Source organism: Vipera berus (genome assembly GCF_964194415.1).
Source record: "Vipera berus genome assembly, chromosome: Z".
Classification (NCBI taxonomy): Eukaryota; Metazoa; Chordata; class Lepidosauria; order Squamata; family Viperidae; genus Vipera; species Vipera berus.
This window is the reverse complement of record NC_138205.1, coordinates 62,862,031-62,881,018: the sequence shown is the minus strand read 5'-3', so window position 1 is coordinate 62,881,018 and position 18,988 is coordinate 62,862,031. Positions and strand designations below refer to the sequence as shown.

The window sequence follows — 18,988 nt, the reverse complement described above, 5'->3', positions numbered from 1 at the left end:
GTTCTAATCACTGCCAGCCACATGACAAAAATGAAACGAGAGATTTTTTATATCCCTTGTCATTGAAATATGAAGTCAACTCTTGATGCTTTGGGGTGAGAGAGTGGCAAATACTTCTCCTTCCCACCCCTCTCTTTTTTCCTTTTTTGATAGGCAAAAATGTAAAAATAAGTAAGAATGGAAAGGTCCTCCCTTTTCTATAGACATGTTTATACTTCCTGAAAAGGTTAAGAATGAATGGAATAGTGATAAATTATTGCAACACTTAATAAAGGGCAAAAAATAATTAAATAAGGGGGATGGGATACAAACCACCAATCAAACTCTGTTTTTATTTCCCTCCTCTTCAGATAATAGTTAACTTAGATTTAAAGATTAACAGATTCACAAGAAAGTGTATAAATGGCCCACTGTGGAAAATTCAGGACTAGCTGCATGGGAACGCTGAATAGCGTTCCCTTCCTTCTCTAATAGCAGCAGGCTCTTCTTTACGGCATCATGACTTACCCAGGCTTCAGCTGTCAGCTACTGCTCTTATTTCTTGGGCCTGCCTTCAGTGTGGGTGCTGCTCTCCATTTAGTGCATTGTGCCCCTTGTACTGAAGAAAAGCTCAGGCTCTGCCCACCACTGTCTGCCAGCTGCCCAGAAATATCCCGCCAACCAGGCTGCAGTTGCTGTCATAGCTGTGCCCTTCAGCTGGGGGAGCCTTGTGGAATATACACAGCACGGTGTAGCCGGGGGCTTAGTTGCCAGGTACAGGTAGATCAAGCTCGACCCCTTTATGTTCTCACTCAGGGGCAAGGTTCTTGCCTCCCCACTGCTGATAGGACAGAAACTGCAGGTAAGAAACATAACTTTCTGTACCTCTTTTTATTCATACTCAGAATACTGGCTGAGGCTGATGACTGGCAGAAAAAATGACCATGATTAGAGTGATCTAGTGCAAAGAATGAAATGTTAACTTATTCAAGCATGATTGACATTGAGAGATGATCTAACCATATGGTTAGTTTATGGGGTGGATTCAAAAACAAACATTGGGAGGTAGATACAAAATACTGTGAGAAAACACAGTTCAGAGCTTGCTATCCAATATCTGGCACTGAAGAACTGGTTCAGAGACTATAGAAATCAGATAATGGCCTTTTCAAAATAAGATCACTCCTAAAATCAATAGCACAGTTTCCTAGTTTGAACAGAGGACCAAGAAAGATAACAGGGTGAGGCTGACTGTCATGATTGTAAGAAAAATTTTAACAGTAAAAGGGAGGTTGCTTTGTTATCCATCTCCCAAAGATGGGAGGAGGCAACAACTTCTCAAAGTTTTGAGTACAAACCATTTGTGCAAACATGTTTGGTTTTAAGAGAAGATCATTTAGAAACTACCATCTCCCTTACATAGGGACATGTTAGTACTGCTAAGTAAATAGAAATGGAATAATATTTTTATAAAATGCTCCAACCCATTGATCCCCCTCTTAGTTATTTATGGTCTCATATACAGTGATTGAAAAGTTATTTAGTAAAGTTTCATCCATTTTGGTTTACAGATTAAATAGTAGAAACCCATAACTGTTATCAAGTCTGCAGATACAAATAAAATACTGTACATTTAGTCTCACCACCTCTGTATCATCTGATGACCAGTTACATACATGTATTTTCAGCCCTCATTAATGCATTTAAGTGTTGACATTTGTTAAAGAGACCATGCCTAAACTGAATTTTCAGCAAACTGAAACAAGGGAAGGAGCATTATTTTTGCAGTTACTAGAAACTTTCCTTCAACTCTCATTCTTAAAAACATCTCTGTTATCATTTGCACTTTTTAAAGAAAATGCTGAACCTTCTATAAAAAAAATCAGATGTTAGTATTTTGAAAAGCAGTTTGTGTGAGCTCCAAATTAACCAAATTCAGCATCAATAACCCATATATTGTGACAAGAAAAACAAAGTTTATAACTGCATCCCTTGTACATTTTCATTATATTTAACTGTGGAATTTTAATTCTGCAAACAGATACAAATGTGCTTCTTCCTGCAATGAGTCTCTCATTTTGCTCTCAGAGCAGAGCTAGATTATGATAGGATGGAGGAATTGACTAAAGGACACTGAACATCCAAATTCATTAACTCTAGTTTTAACTTAAACCATTAGGCTGAATGTATAATTAATTTTAATCTATGCTATTCTGATTTTGGATAGTCAAAAGGGAAATGTTTCACAGTAAAATGCTTGACTTGAAATGTTGAAAATGTATGCAGTTGAAAATGTATGCAGAAAATTATCTGATATGTAAAACTTCACTAGGTAGGCAAGACCACTGCATTTTATTGGCCTCTATCTGTTCTTGGAAAATTCCCCAAAATTTCAATGGGTGGCTATTTCAGGAATTTATAGTTTTCATTTATTACCAATGCACAGGTTTAAAAAGTATAAGGCTAAATGTTTTTTAAGAGTGTGAAAAACAAATCAAAATTAATTTAGGCTAGGAATCTCCAATATTTTTAGACATGGGGACATCTGTATTTTTTAGAGTATGTTGTGACAGTTCTCTCAAACTGTTACATGTTGTGGGTTGTTCTGAGAACATAAAAAATCTTTCATGGTGATGGGCTTGGCAGTGACAAAATGGCTGACTTAGTGAGCATAGCCGGTCACAAAATAGCCAAGCATTCAAAAAACAAACTGCAGAGGTTATTCCATATCACCTCTTTTTATTTCTTAGGATATTTTCATTTCAGCTGACCTTTGATTTGTTTTCGCTGAGTAGATGAGAAGACTTCAAAACTAGCTAGTTGGCTACAGTCTCTAGCGTTTAGCCATGACTATCTATGGGGAGATATTTGGGTACTAAAGGCATTTTTGAAAATGCTGAAAAGTTATGTTGTGTACTGAGTTCTCATTTCTTTTTCTTTTTTTAAATAAAAAGAATCTCTTAAACTTACAGTAAAATTAAAGTCAATAATAAAATAATAAAATAAACCTGCCAGGCACTAGTGGAGATGTTTGCATCCATCCTGATGCTTGTGGGATTTTGTTGGGAATTTTTGTTTTATTGGTTTTATTGTAATGTCTGTGTAACTATAGTGAGTTGCCTGGAGACTTGGGTAGCCTATAAGATTAAATAGATAATGGCTGGTTGTGCAATCAACTCTTTAGACTGAGCTTGACATTTTATTCATCTACTAAATCTTTCCCAAGAACCAGCAGATGCTTGTGTTTGAATTTGCTTCAGATTATTTGATAGTGTTAAAGGTATTATCACAGGATGTAATCTCTTCCAAGTAAAATAGTCTTTTGCAACTCAGACATAGTGATTTTGTCAATATGTTCAAGTAGTGTTTTAGATGTTTTGGGATTGCACCTTAAGCACCCACTAGCTTTGCTTTCTCTTGCACAGTCATTCTATTTCTATTTGCAGGTATTCATATTCTGTTATTTTTTCTAGTGCCCCAGTTGTTTTGAGATTGTACCCAAGGCCCTATGACTATTGGTACTACCTTTGCTTTCTTTTGCCAAGGTTATTTTATTTCTGTTTGAAGTTCTTTGTATTTTCTGATTTTTCCCAATCTCTTCTCTACTGCTGTCTTTGGGTACTGCCACATCTACTGCCACATCCACAGACTCTTTTTTATTGACACTTGCTAAGTTGGAGTGTATGTGGTAGGTGCCTGTTTGTTTAAATAACAAAAATATAATATAAATAACAAAAAAGTCAAGAAAACAGTGGTCCACTAAAGAGAGAAGATGGCACAGAAGTTACAGGCAGTAGAGAGAAAGCAGAAATGCTTAACTCATTTTTTGCATCAGCACTTTAGCTGCTTCATTTTCTATTACATTCTCTATTTTATGGTCCCATCCAGTTTTTTCTTGTTGATAAATGGTATTTCTTGCAGCTCTTCCAATGCACCCTTGTTGCTACTTTGTTGTTTGTAGGCAATTTTGTACAATCTTCTTGCAGCAGCTAACCAAATGCTGTTTCAGCTTCTTTAAAGGTAAAGGTTCCCCCGCACACGCATGCTAGTCATTTCCGACTAGGGGCCAGTGCTCATCTCCGTTTCAAAGCCGAAGAGCCAGCGCTTGTCCGAGGACGTCTCCATGGTCATGTGGCCGGCATGACTAGACGCCAAAGGCGCACGGAACGTTGTTACCTTCCCACCGTAGTGGTCCCTATTTTTCTACTTGCATTTTTACATGCTTTACATGCTTTTTACATGCTAGGTTGGCAGAAGCTGGGACAAGTAACAGGTGCTCACTCTGTTACACGGCACTTGGGATTCAACCCGCCAAACTGCCGACCATCTGATCGACAAGCTCAGTGTCCTAACCCAGTGAGCCACCGCAGAGGCATTATTTGCTGTCTGTTGTTATCTTCCCAGTTCTGGCTTTGTGTGCATTTGTTCTTAAGACTTAGTCTTTTACAGCCCTTGGCAGGGCCTGTTGTTATCCACATTGTCTGCAGATGTTGATATTTTGTGGTGTTAAAGATTTTCTCATAAGATGTAAGCTGTTTGAAATAAAGCAAAGCAAAGCAATTTGCTATTGATTAATGGTGAATTTGTCAATGTTGATGGTGTTTGAGTGGTGCTCTAGTTGTTTTGACTTTGTACCAAGGCACCTATTATTATTGGTACTCCCTTTGCTTTCTTTTGCCACAGTTGTTCTATTTATATTTGCAGGTCTTTGTATTTTGTTATCTTCTCCAGTTCCTTTTCTTCTGTTGTCTCCAGCTGCTGCCACATTCACCATCCAAACTTTTTTGTCTTTTTTATTGAAAATTATTAAATCTGGCATGTCATGTGGCAGATGCCTGTCTGTTTGAATTCCAAAGTCCCAGAACACTTTAGCATCTTCAGTTTTATTACTCTATTTTATGGTCTCACCAGTTCTTGCTTTCAGACAAATAGTATTTCTTGCAAATCTTCCAATGCACCATTATTGCTACTCTGTCTTCTTACTGTTTGTAATTGGTCTGTGCAATCTTCTAATAATAGTGGTTAGCATTATTATTTAATGTAATTTCTATATTTCCCTAGATCTATGGTATTAATGAACAAACAGAGATATTAGGTTCTGATGTCCCATTAAAAATTGCTATTGGACAACCTTAATTCATTTCCAATAAAGCTATGTTCTAGCTGAACTATCATACAATAGACTATTGTCCTGATTTCACCTTTTAGAATCTGTGGAACCAGAAGATATGCCCACTGAGGGTGGTGAAATAACAGCAGATCACTTGGTGAACTATGAGGTGGTGTTTTCAGCTGATCAAGATAAATCTGTCTCATGGGCTGCTAATAACATTTATGAAAGTTTGAGAGCAAAGAAAGTTGCTGAAGTTAAAAAGTGGAGGGAACAGGTAAGACCCCTCTATTATCACACCACAATTTCAAGTAATCTCAGATCTGCACATTCTGTGGAGGAGGCATTTATTGTGGAACAGGTGGCAGTTGTGGCACAACTTCATGTTGTGCACCAGTTGTGGTCTTTCCTGGGTCAGGAGTCCCTGCACTCAGGCATTCAGTCTCCAGTCATCTCATGGCTGGATTATCGTAATTCACTCTACATGGGGCTACCTGAACATTCAGAAGCTACAGCTTGTACAGAGTGTGGCAGCATGGGTAGTTTTGGGGGTCCTTAGAATGGCCCCTATAACACCATTGCCTCACAAGTTTAATTGGTTGCCAGCTTCCTGGTGCAATTCAAGGTGTCGATGATCACCTTTAAAGCCCTTCATGGCATGGGTCCAGGTTATTTGAAAAAACATCTCACCCCACTGGGATTGGCCCATGCCACTAATGCCAGCAAAGGAGGTATGCTGCATGCCACATCAGCCTGATTATTCTGGCTGGTGAGGTCCAGAATATCTTGACCCCTGATGTGAGGTTGGCTCCAACCCTCCTATCTTTTCATAAGGGTCTAAAGTCATGGCTGTGCCAGTTGGCTTGGACCTCAATGGGGAAACAGCATAATGGTTGGTTGAGTAATAACAGATCCCACCCAGTGCTGGGATTCAGCTGGTTTGAACCAGTTTGGTAGAACCAGTAGCTAAATTTTGCTGCCTTTGGAGAACTGGCTGGCTTCCAAAACCAATCTAGGCCTGGGAGGCCTGAGGAGGCCTCTTCTGGAGGCCTAGACTGGAGGAGGCCTCCGAGACCTAGAATGACCCACCAGAAGTGCGTGGATGCCACTTCTGGAAGTCTGTTCTAGGCCTGGGAGGCTTGGAGAAGGCCTCCAAGGCCTAGGATGGCCCACTGGAAGTGCATGGATGCCACTTCCAGAAGTCCATTTTAGGCCTTGGAGACCCAGTCTTGCATCAAATAAGAGAACTGATTGTTCAGGTATTTGAATTCCCCTACTGATCCCACCTCACCACACTCTCCCCCTGCCCTCCCCATGTGTTTTGGTTTTAATGTCTTTTTATGTTCTAACTATATACTGTATTTAACTGTAAACCACCCAGTTATCCTATGGTAAGATGGGTGGCCAATAAATTTTATAGATTAGATAGACATAGATAATTAGATAGATAGATAGATAGATAGATAGATAGATAGATAGATAGATAGATAGATAGATGATAGCCAGATAGATTAATAGACCATTAATAAATATTGGCTAATTCTAAATTAGAAGCATTAGGGACGCAGTGGCTCAGTGGGTTAGGACGCTGAGCTTGTTGATCAGAAGGTCGGCAGTTTGGCGGGTTGAATCCCGAGTGCCACGTAACAGAGTGAGCGCCTGTTACTCGTCCCAGCTTCTGCCAACCTAGCAGTTCGAAAGCATGTAAAAATGCAAGTAGAAAAATAGGGACCACTACGGTGGGAAGGTAACAGCGTTCCGTGCGCCTTTGGCGTCTAGTCATGCTGGCCACATGACCACGGAGACGTCCTCGGACAAGCGCTGGCTCTTTTGGCTTTGAAACGGAAATGAGCACCGGCCCCTAGAGTCAGAAACGACTAGCACGCATGTGTGGGGGAACCTTTACCTTTTTACCTAAATTAGAAGCAACCAATAATCTGACCTAACCTGAAGCCTTCCAGTTGTTGTGGGGCTACATCTGGATACTGTTCAGATGTATTGTAAGTGTAATACTTCAGTGGTTGCTCAGTGGATTAACTTGGACAAATCACAGTTTATAGACTGAACTATATCATGTTCTCCCTGAAATATGGGGAATTATTTTCAGCATTCAGAACAGCTGTTCTGAACTCAGGACATTTCAGACTTGGAGTGTTTGCACACTAGTATTTCCAGGAGGGGGTTTTAGAGTGAAATAGAATCAGAATGCCAATGACATTTTATTCACCATCTCATCTAAGCAAGGTACTGGAAGTGTTCATCTGATATTTAGTTGAAAAGGAGAGGAAAGTAAAAAGAAAAAGAGACTTTCAAAACAGACTGGAGTTTCTTATTAGACATTTTGCTGAAAAATAGGGTGCAATTTGTTTTGAAAAGCATGGCATTTTCCTCAAAGGGGAAAATCTGAAAATTCTGGTAGAACCATTTTTTTCATTAGTGACCAAAGAATTTGTTTTGGTACAAAGCAACAACTGCTTCATCAGCAAAGGCTCTTGCTGGATGCAAATTAGGTAAAGGTAAAGGTTCCCCCACACATGCGTGCTAGTCGTTTCCAACCCTAGGGGCCGGTGCCCATCTCCGTTTCAAAGCCGAAGAGCCAGCGCTTGTCCGAGGACGTCTCCGTGGTCATGTGGCCGGCATGACTAGATGCCAAAGGCGCATGGAACGCTGTTACCTTCCCACCGTAGTGGTCCCTATTTTTCTACTTGCATTTTTATGTGCTTTCGAACTGCTAGGTTGGCAGAAGCTGGGATGAGTAACAGGCACTCATTCTGTTACACGGCACTCAGGATTCAACCCGCCAAACAGCTGACCTTCTGATCAACAAGCTCAGTGTCCTAACCCACTGAGCCACCGCATCCCTTAGAACAGTTTAATTTGAAGGCAAAAGGATAAACATTAACATCTGTCTGCAACTCCTAAATTCAAATGCATCTTTTCTAGGAATCAAATGCAACTTGATACATGATCCTGGGAAAAGTCCAGCTGTTTTAAGGATTGCAATCAAATGTTGTGTTTGTACCTCCATGTATTTCAAAGTACCTTTTTGCTTTCAAAAGACTTCGCTCTTTTTGCCGGGACTTAAAAACCTGGTTGTTCGAATTGTCTGGCCTGGACTGAGGGATTTTAAATTTTAAAGTATTTAATTTAATTTAATTTAATTTAATTTAATAATTTGATTTCTATACCGCCCTTCTCCCGAAGGACTCAGGGCGGTGAACAGGGCAATACACAGTAAAAATCGAATACAAAAATTAAAAAACCATTAAACATCATGCCCATAAAATCAATCCATATTAAAATTAAAACTAGTTTTAAAAACCCAACCCCATCCCGTCAGACCAGGCCAGCTTGTTCAAAAAAGAATGTTTTGAGATCGCGCCGGAAGGAGCGAAGGTCGGGGGCCATCCGGAGCTCAACCGGTAAGCGGTTCCAAAGGTCTGGTGCGCCCACAGAGAACGCTCTCCCCCTGGGGGTCACCAATCGGCATTCTTTGATCGGCGGCACCCTGAGGAGGCCCTCTCTGTGGGAGCGCACTGGACGGAGGGAAGTTGACGCCGGCCGCAGGTGTTGCCATAGGTAATCCGGACCCATGCCATAATTATATTAAATTATATTAAATTAATTTTAAAACTTAATTTTATTGTTATTAGGAATTGTGGGCCTAATGGGGGAAAATTCAAAAAGAACTGGAGAGTTGGGAAAAATTGCAATTGTCTTTGTTGGGACGGATCGCAGCAGTGAAAATGAATGTCCTGCCCAAATTTTTATTCTTATTTCAAATGATACCGATTCTTAAGAAAGACTCTAACTTGGAGGAATGGCAGCGTGGTATCAATAAATTTGTGTGGGCAGGGAAAAAGCCACGAGTTAAACTTAAGATTATGCAGGATACTCGTGAGAGAGGTGGCCTTAAAATGCCTAATTTTAAATTATATTATGAAGCTGCTGCACTAGTAGGAATAAGTGATTGGATTAATTTGACACAATCGAGGTTATTAAATCTTGAGGGCCATGATCTGTTGTTTGGCTGGCATGCATATTTGTTGTATGATAAGAAGGTAGATACTGTGTTTAGGATGCATATTTTAAGACAGGCATTGCTGAGAGTTTGGAAGAAGTATAGACATAAGTTAAGCAGCAAGATACCATTGTGGGCAATCCCAAAACACGCAATAGAAAATATACATGCTGGTTTCAAACATGATGAGACTACTTACAAGGAAATTTTAAGTTTGGAAAGGAATATTTGGTGCTTGAAATCATATAGTTTCTTGCGAGAAGAGAAGGTTGTTCAGACTTGGTTTCAATATATTCAGTTACAGGCCAGGTGGAAAGAAGACCAAAAAAATGGATTTGCAACGACTGATGAAAATTTGATAAAGCAAATTAGAAATCAAGGACCAGCACATATTAAACGGATATATCTTGCATTGATAGAGATCGATTCAGAAACAGAGCTTGTTAAGGATTGTATGATAAAATGGGCCCAAAACATTCAGGAAGTTATTACAATGGACACGTGGGAAAAGATCTGGGTGAGGAATGTAAAATTCACTCAAGCTCAAAGTTTAAGAGAGAACTTTTACAAAATGTTTTATAGATGGCATCTAGATCCTAAAAAGCTTGCAAGTATGTATCCGAATTATCAGCCTAAATGTTGGAGGTGTGGTGATGAAGAGGCAACATATTTTCACATATGGTGGACATGTAAAAAGGTCAAGGCTTTTTGGATAAAAGTCTGGTGGAATATGCAGAAGATTTTTAAACGGAGGATAAAGTTTTGTCCGCAATTTTTTTTGTTGGGAATAATTGTTGACGCTACAGTTGTGGACTCTAAGTTGATGCTGAATTTAGTTACGGCAGCAAGACTTTTGATAGGTCAATATTGGAAGAAAGAGGAACTGCCGACTATACAAGAGTGGATTTTAAAGGTTTCCGACTTGGCAGAGATGGCGAAGATTTCGGCCTATTTGAAAGATTACTCGCAAGAACATTATATTATGGAATGGAGAAAATGGATTGAGTTTATCCAGAATAAGTATAGGGTTAAGAAGTTTTATCTAGCATTTGAATAAGTCTTCTTTCGTTTTCTTTTTTCTTTTTTTATTTTGTCTTCTATATATATTTAATAATGCTAAGTTTTGTTTGATCCTATATAAGTTAGAGAGTGATGGATTTTAGAATTTATAGTTGTTAGTATATGGTTGTTTATGATTGCCTTTTTATATATATATACCTTGTATTTAGCTCTGGGAAGTCCGGGGGGGGGAGGGGGGTTAGGGGGAGGTGGGGGGGGAGGAGGGAGGGGGGGAGGGGGGGGAAGGGGGGAGGTAGGGAGGGGAGGTAGGGGGGGGGAAGGGGGTTTTTTAAAGGAAAACTGTATTTTTAAAACTTTTCAATAAAAAAAAAAAAAAAAAAAAAAAAAAAGGAATTGTGGGCCTTTACTAATTTAATTCCATTTTATTGTTCTTTTTTGTACTGTTTTAATTGCCCTGTGAACCGCCCTGAGTCCTTCGGGAATAGGGCGGTATATAAATTCAACTAATAAATAAATAAATAAATAAATAAATAAATAAATAAATAAATAAATAAATAAAACCAAAGCATAGCACACTTTCATACCTGACATTTGGGGCAGAAAATTTTAATATCAGGTACTTTAGCCTGTCAGAACTTCGAATTCTAATTCTATATTACTATTATGCATTTATAAATATTTTAACTATCTAATAGCCATTGTAATTCTATTGATAGATAATTTGTAAAGATTATCTGTGATCATAAAGATGATCCTGCTACATTGTCTGGGTTCATAGTCCATTAAACCATAAACAAGTCAAATCTCATGATGGCTTAAGTAATTATCACTGTTTGTACCTTCAATGTTTTTTTCCTTTCTAACCATTCTCTCTAGTCATGGGTATAATATAAAGTATTACTGTCTCAGGCAGTATGCTATTTCCAGAACTGTATGCCATAATATGTTTGTAAATCTATAGGTGCAGAAGCTCTTTTGTTGCTATGATCAAATATGATAATATCTTTGAAAATGAATTATTGTAAGGAATGTTTGTTTGTACTCAGAAGAACCAGTTGGTGGCACCAAAGGCCTAAACGTGAATTAGAATACCAGAACATAATTGCACTTTATATGACTTGCCATATTAATTTTTCATGGTGCAGAAGTTCTAAATGTCATTTCCAAGTCTAATAACATATTACAGTCATATGGATTGTATTATATAGTCAGTCTATATGAACATAGAATTCACCAGCAAATTCTCTTGCTTTTATTTAAACAATATGCATAAATCATAGAATCAAGACAGTTGGAAATGATCTCAGAGGTCATCTAGTTCAACTCTCTACTTGATGCACTATCTACTATAGCAGGAATCCGCAACCCTCAGTCCTTAGACCGGTACCGGCCCACAGCATGCCAGCAATTGGTCCGCACAAACAAGCAAAGCCCCATCCGTGGGATACAGGCAGCACACAAAACCACGCACTGTCCGGTCCATGGAAAAACTGTTCTCCATAGAACCAATCCCTGGTGCCCAAAAGGTTAGGAACCTCTGTATTATAGCTTTTCAGGAAGATAACTATCCAATCTCCAGTGAAAAAATACCTACCTCTTCATGAGGCAAGCTATTCTACTGGTTTATAACTGTTTATAATGTGGAAATTCCTTCTTTCTATTTGGAGCTAATATTTACAGATATGATTAGTGTCTCTGCTCTGGTTATTATGGACAATTGATCACATGTATATTTACTCAGAAGAAAGAGCAAATGCATTCCAGTATTCTTATCTTAGAAATTTACCTGGGACATATATTTATTCATTCTATTCTATGTTGTCAAATTACCAGAAACTCACACTGGGGTACAACTAGCAACTATGAATTTATAATCCAATCACTTAAAACATTGCAAGAAATAAATTAATTATAATTAATAACATTTTACAACTGCATTAAGTCAATGCTTCCCAGAATTATGTAAAAGAGTTTTTCTTTGGATAATGGCAACAAACCCATTTCCTAATAACAACAGGGGCATTTAAATTGGTTTAAAGGAAAGGAAATGTTTGGGAAGCACTCCATTAAACAAAAAAAACAAACAATATGCCAAATATAACAGTAAGGACAATGTGCTCTGACATTATCGTCTCCTAGAAAGACATTAAAGAAATAGTCATCTTATTTGTAAGGCAATAGAAGACAGAGTTATTTTTAATTGATGCCACTTTTGGAAGAACTCAGAAGTAATACTGAATGTGTACAGGACTTCTAGCATGTCAGCCTTTGTTCTAATGCTTCACTGTTTTTGATCTTACTGTTCTTTCAGGGACCATGTCAAGAAGAACTGTACAAGGCACTGGATAAGTTGGCAAAAGCTCAACAAACAACTGGAGGACAGTTATACAGATTTTATTTACCCAACTGTAATAAAAATGGATTTTATCATAGTAAGCAGGTAATTTGGAGGGTAGGGACTGGGAATATTTCCAGGCTAATGAAGGATGATTATTTTATTCATTGAATGAAACCTGCTCAGAAACCCTTACCTTGAAAATGATAGAAATCAAACCTCTGAATTAACACATGTTAATTCAGAAATGAAAACCTTTTTTTTTTTTTGATAGAACAAAAGCAGACTATTCAGAGTTAGATACCATTTCTAAGGACATTACATTTTTGAAGCAAAATGTCCATGGGTCACATGATACACCAGAACCAGATTTCAAAAGCAGAAATCTTTGATCTGCAACAAATCTCATAGACGATATAATATATAGCACTGTAGTACTATATTGTTATATTACAGTACTATAGTATTATGGTACTATAATACTATAATGATAACAGATGCAAATAGACTTTGGATAGAGTAGACTGTCTACTTTTTTTAATAAAAAATGAAGATGGAAGAACTAGAACAAATTTTCTGCTCTGAGGGACAATTTCAGTTGTATATTTTAAGCAGGTAATTTGGAGGGTAGGGACTGGGAATATTTCCAGGCTAATGAAGGATGATTATTTTATTCATTGAATGAAACCTGCTCAGAAACCCTTACCTTGAAAATGATAGAAATCAAACCTCTGAATTAACACGTTAATTAAGAAATGAAAACCTTTTCTTTTTGATAGAACAAAAGCAGACTATTCAGAGTTAGATACCATTTCTAAGGACATTACATTTTTGAAGCAAAATGTCCATGGGTCACATGATACACCAGAACCAGATTTCAAAAGCAGAAATCTTTGATCTGCAACAAATCTCATAGACGATATAATATATAGCACTGTAGTACTATATTGTTATATTACAGTACTATAGTATTATGGTACTATAATACAATAATGATAACAGATGCAAATAGACTTTGGATAGAGTAGACTGTCTACTTTTTTGTTAATAAAAAATGAAGATGGAAGAACTAGAACAAATTTTCTGCTCTGAGGGACAATTTCAGTTGTATATTTTAAGAAAAAGATCTGAATGAAGTAGAGAAGCTCCCATAAGGAGCACCGGTTCTCCACTGAGTAGGAGGAACAAAGTTCACAGAATTGTAAATGATCCTATGCATTTTTAAAGCAATTTATTTATAGTATGATAATGCTAAGTTAATATAAAGATCTGGCACAATGTTATACATATTACATGAACAATTAAAAATCATGATTATTCAGCTAAAAATCTTTAAATAGATTTGCTTGAAAATTTCCACATATGCATACACATACACAAAACTTAAAAATCCAACATTTATTTCTGAATAACTGTGTATATGATTCAACCTTATGGCCTAGTGGAATATCTAGTGTAAAGTCAACATGCACTTTTCATTTACATGAAATACCTTTCTTATTTTCAATCTTTTGGAAAGTTTCTCTGTATTAATTCAGCCAAGAAATAACAACAGAGCAAAGAATTGCCTTTTTAGAGACTAGACAAAGTACACTGATTTTCAGTGTCAGTTTGAGAATAGTTGGATTAAGTACAATAGAGATGAAAAAGATTGAACTACATATAATGTAAAAATGACAATAAATTTTACCTGAATAGGAACTGGATAAAAATTGTTTTCCAATAATTAAACTGAAAAACCCCCATATTTGCCTCTTTTAATATGCTTTTAAAAATCCCTTTAGTGTGAAACTTCACTTGATGGAAATTCTGCAAACTGCTGGTGTGTGTATCCAAAGAATGGAAAGAGGATTCCTGAGACTCCTGAAATGATGGGCAATCCTGAATGTGAACAATTTATTAGCTCACAAAAATAATGCAAAGAAATTGCACAAATATGTGTTGTGAATGCTAGCTTGCATTTCTAGGGTCAGAAACACCTTGGTTAACATAATTTTAAGCATGTGGTTGCTTTTTGTGAAGTCCCAGTGATCCCATTTGGGTTGATTCTGTTCAAAAATATTGTCAGATTTCCTGCTTTACAGTTCAGATTCAAAACACTTAATTCAAGGAACAAGAATCTAGCAGTTCTGAGTAATAATATTTATTAGAAGGAAGGTTAAGTTTATAACACAAGAATTTTAGTAAGTATGCAGCTTTCAAATAAGAAACCAATATTTAATATCAATCAGTGTTTCTCAACCTTGGCATCTTTTAAGTTATGTGAAGAGCTGGAAGCATATTTCTTTTTTATGAAAGTAGGGCATTTAGCATCTTGCATAATTTTGGTAATTGCTAGTCTTTTTATGAGTGGATAGAATAGTTGTGTTAAGATATTATAGCACTGTGGTCAGCATTACTGGTGGAATAGGGATTCTTGTATCTTATTGTATTCTTGAAAGTTAAGCAATAGTTAAGATAATAAAAGGGAGGAGATTATGGACTACACAATATGACGTTCAAGATATTATTGAATTATTTATTCAACATCCATTTTTATTTTGTGTATTAATTTATGGATCTGTATTCTTCAACACTTCAAATCTTGTATGAAAACATTTTAATATTTTCTCTAAGAATATGCAACGTTCTGTTTTCAAAGAATACAATATATTATTAACTTCATTTGCAAATATAGTGTATGAGGGTGACAGAGTTCAAGCATTTATTTTTAAAAGTGTGTATATGTGTATTATGTTGTTACTTTACTTCATATTGCTTCTCATTTCATCATCAAGGAGTTCTCACTCTGAATAATGTTATTAAGGAAATGTTCTTCAGAAATATAAAAGGCACCTTAAAGGAAAGTTGTTTCTGTTTAATAAACATTGTTCCTTTACAAACAAGTATAAACAAACTAAAAGAAACTGTAATGTACATTTGATGGATGTAAACATTTATAAGTCAGCTTTATGATATTATTTAAACATTTATTAAACAATTTTATTTGAACCCTATCCCTTTTTGTTCAAGTTTGGTTGACCCTAACTCAAAGTTTGTCCTTCAGAACTGTTTTGTTATAAACAGGTCTTTTTTTGCCTCCAAAAGAGGTACCAGGTCTTATTTCGGTTTCGGTGAAGGAGATTTCAGATTCTAACATCCCTCCATGAGTGCCAATGTTTTATTTCATTACTAAGACTTTTTTTGAAAAATAAAATGCCTGCAATTTGTTTGATTTGTCTAATTCATTGGAACCATGACAGATACATTATAATATACTTCCATTTTGCCAGTTTTAAGGGTTTTTTTAAGTAATCAAAATTTCTTTTTATTTCAGTATTTAATACTTCCTCTCTCTTCCTCTTTATATCTGCTATCACTTGCTTAAACCAATAATTTTTGTTTTTAAGGTTCCATATAGACATATTTATTACTTTCAATAATATGTTTTTAGCTTATCAACATTATTCATTACAATGACTGATGAAAATTTGATAAAGCAAATTAGAAATCAGGGACCCGCACATATTAAACGGATATATCTTGCGCTGATAGAGATTGATTCGGAAACAGAACTTGTTAAGGATTGTATGATAAAATTATTGTATGATAAAATGGGCCCAAAACATCCAGGAAGTTATCACAATGGACACAATGGATTTGGGTGAGGAACGTAAAATTCACACAAGCTCAAAATCTAAGAGAACTTTTACAAAATGTTTTATAGATGGCATCTAGATCCTAAAAAGCTTGCAAGTATGTATCCGAATTATCAGCCTAAATGTTGGAGGTGCGGTGATGAAGACGCAACATATTTTCACATATGGTGGACTTGTAAAAAGGTTAAGGCTTTTTGGATAAAAGTCTGGTGGAACATGCAGAAGATTTTTAAACAGAGGATAAAGTTTTGTCCGCAACTTTTTTTGTTGGGAATAATTACAGATGCTACAGTTGTGGACACTAAGTTGATGTTGAATTTTATTACGGCAGCAAGACTTTTGATAGGTCAGTATTGGAAGAAAGAGGAACTGCCGACCATAGAAGAGTGGACTTTAAAGGTTTCCGACCTGGCAGAAATGGCGAAGATTTCGGCCTATTTGAAAGATCGCTCGCAAGAACGCTATATTATGGAATGGAGAAAATGGATTGAGTTTATCCAGAACAAGTATAGGGTTAAAAAGTTTTATGTAGCATTTGAATGAGTCTTCTTTCTTTTTTTCTTTTTTTCTTTTAGTTTTTTTTATATATATTCAATATTACTAAGGTTTGTTTTATCCTATATAAGCTAGAGAGTGATGGATTTTAGAGTTTATGGTTGTTAGTATATGGTTGTTTATGATTGTTTTTTTTATATACCTTGTATTTAGCTCTGGGAAGTCGGGGGGGGAGGGGGGGAGGGGGGAGAGGTAGGGGGGGAGGGAGAAGGGAGGGGGAGGGGGGGTTTTAAAGGAAAATTGTATGTTAAAACTTTTCAATAAAAAAAAACATTATTCATTATCCCAGGGCATATCTCTCATTTGTTAGGAAAAAGCCCTTATAGTGTGAAAACTGAAAACTGTAGATAGAGCTCAAATTCGAAAAAAGAACACATATTCATGTTCCACAAGCTAAGGAAAACAAAAAAAACATGGGTTTTGGAGATCTCATGTGTCCCTGTAAAGTTAGGCCAGGGCATATCTCGCATATATTAGGAAAAATTACTTATAGCATGAAAAGTGCAAAAAGTGCAAACACATACTATAAGAAATTTTTCCTAACAAATGCAACATATAACCTGGGCTATCTCCGCAAGGAGACATCAGATCTGCAAAACATGGTTTTTTGTTCTTCGTTGAGCCGGGGGAACATGAATATGTGTTTGTTTTTCGAATTTCACCTCTATCTGCAATGGGCAGATAACAAATGCAACATATAACCTTGGCGATCCCCCACAAGGAGACATTACACCTACAAAACTCATGGTTTTTTCTTCTTCGCTAAGCCGGGGGAACATGAATATGTGTTTGTTTTTCGAATTTGAGCTCTATCTGCAATGGGCACTTTTCATGCTATAAGCAGTTTTCCCTAACAAATGCAAGATATACCATGGGCTGTCTCTGCAAGGAGACATCAGATCTGCAAAACTCATTGTATTTTGGTCTTTGAAGAGCCGGGGGAACATGAATATGTGTTTGTTTTTCGAATTTGATCTCTATCTGCAATGGGCACTCTTCATGCTATAAGCAGTTTTCCCTAACAAATGCAAGATATGGGCTATCTCCGCAAGGAGACATCAGATCTGCAAAATCATGGATTTTTCATCTTCCCTTTGCCCCCGGAACACGAATCTGCATTTATTTTCCAATTGAGCTCTATCTGCAATGGGCACTTTTCATGCTATAAGCAGTTTTTCCTAACAAATGCAAGATATACCATGGGCTATCTCCGCAAGGAGACATCAGATCTGCAAAACTCATGGTTTTTTTGTCTTTGGGGAGGCGGGGGAACATGAATATGTGTTTGTTTTTCGAATTTGAGCTCTATCTGCAATGGGGACTTTTCATGCTATAAGCAATTTTCCCTAACAAATGCAAGATATAGGCTATCTCCGCTAGGAGAAATCAGATCTGCAAAATCATGGTTTTTTCATCTTCCCTTTGCCCCCGGAACACGAATCTGCATTTATTTTCCAATTGAGCTCTATCTGCAATGGGCACTTTTCATGCTATAAGCAGTTTTTCCTAAAAAATGCAAGATATACCATGGGCTATCTCCGCAAGGAGACATCAGATCTGCAAAACTCATGGTTTTTTTGTCTTTGGGGAGGCGGGGGAACATGAATATGTGTTTGTTTTTCGAATTTGAGCTCTATCTGCAATGGGCACTTTTCATGCTATAAGCAGTTTTTCCTAACAAATGCAAGATATAGCATGGGCTATCTCCGCAAGGAGACATCAGATCTGCAAAACTCATGATATTTTGGTCTTCGGTGAGCCGGGGGAACATGAATATGTGTTTGTTTTTCGAATTTGAGCTCTATCTGCAATAGGCACTTTTCATGCTATAAGCAATTTTCCCTAACAAATGCAAGATATGGGCTATCTCCGCAAGGAGACATCAGATCTAAAAAACTCTTGGTTTTTTCATCTTCCATTAGCCCCGGGAACACGAATCTGCGTTTGTTTTCCAAATTGAGCTCTATCTGCAATGGGGACTTTTCATACTATAAGCAGTTTCTAGTAACAAATGCAAGATATACCATGGGCTATCTCCGCAAGGAGATTTCAGATCTGCAAAACTCATGATATTTTGGTCTTCGGTGAGCCGGGGGAACATGAATATGTGTTTGTTTTTCGAATTTGAGCTCTATCTGCAATAGGCACTTTTCATGCTATAAGCAATTTTTCCTAACAAGAGCAACATATAACCTGGGCTCTCTCCGCAAGGAGACATCAGATCGGCAAAACCCATGGTTTTTTGGTCTTCCGAGAGCCAGGGGAACATAAATCTACCTTTGTTTTCCAAATTGAGCTCTATGCAATGGGCACTTTTCATGCTATAAGCA

General features: G+C 37.1%; 1 protein-coding gene across 1 annotated transcript; it reads left to right on the top strand.

Moving 5' to 3' along the window:
- Window positions 1-498: 498 nt before the first annotated feature.
- IGFBP1 (insulin like growth factor binding protein 1) lies at window positions 499-14,381 on the top strand (the record flags this gene model as incomplete). The annotated part of the gene is made up of 4 exons (XM_081346218.1): window positions 499-841; window positions 5,188-5,366; window positions 12,442-12,570; window positions 14,250-14,381. The coding sequence occupies 4 exons, from the start codon at window positions 499-501 to the stop codon at window positions 14,379-14,381; spliced, it is 783 nt and encodes a 260-aa protein (XP_081202344.1).
- Between the last annotated feature and the right edge of the window lie 4,607 nt (window positions 14,382-18,988).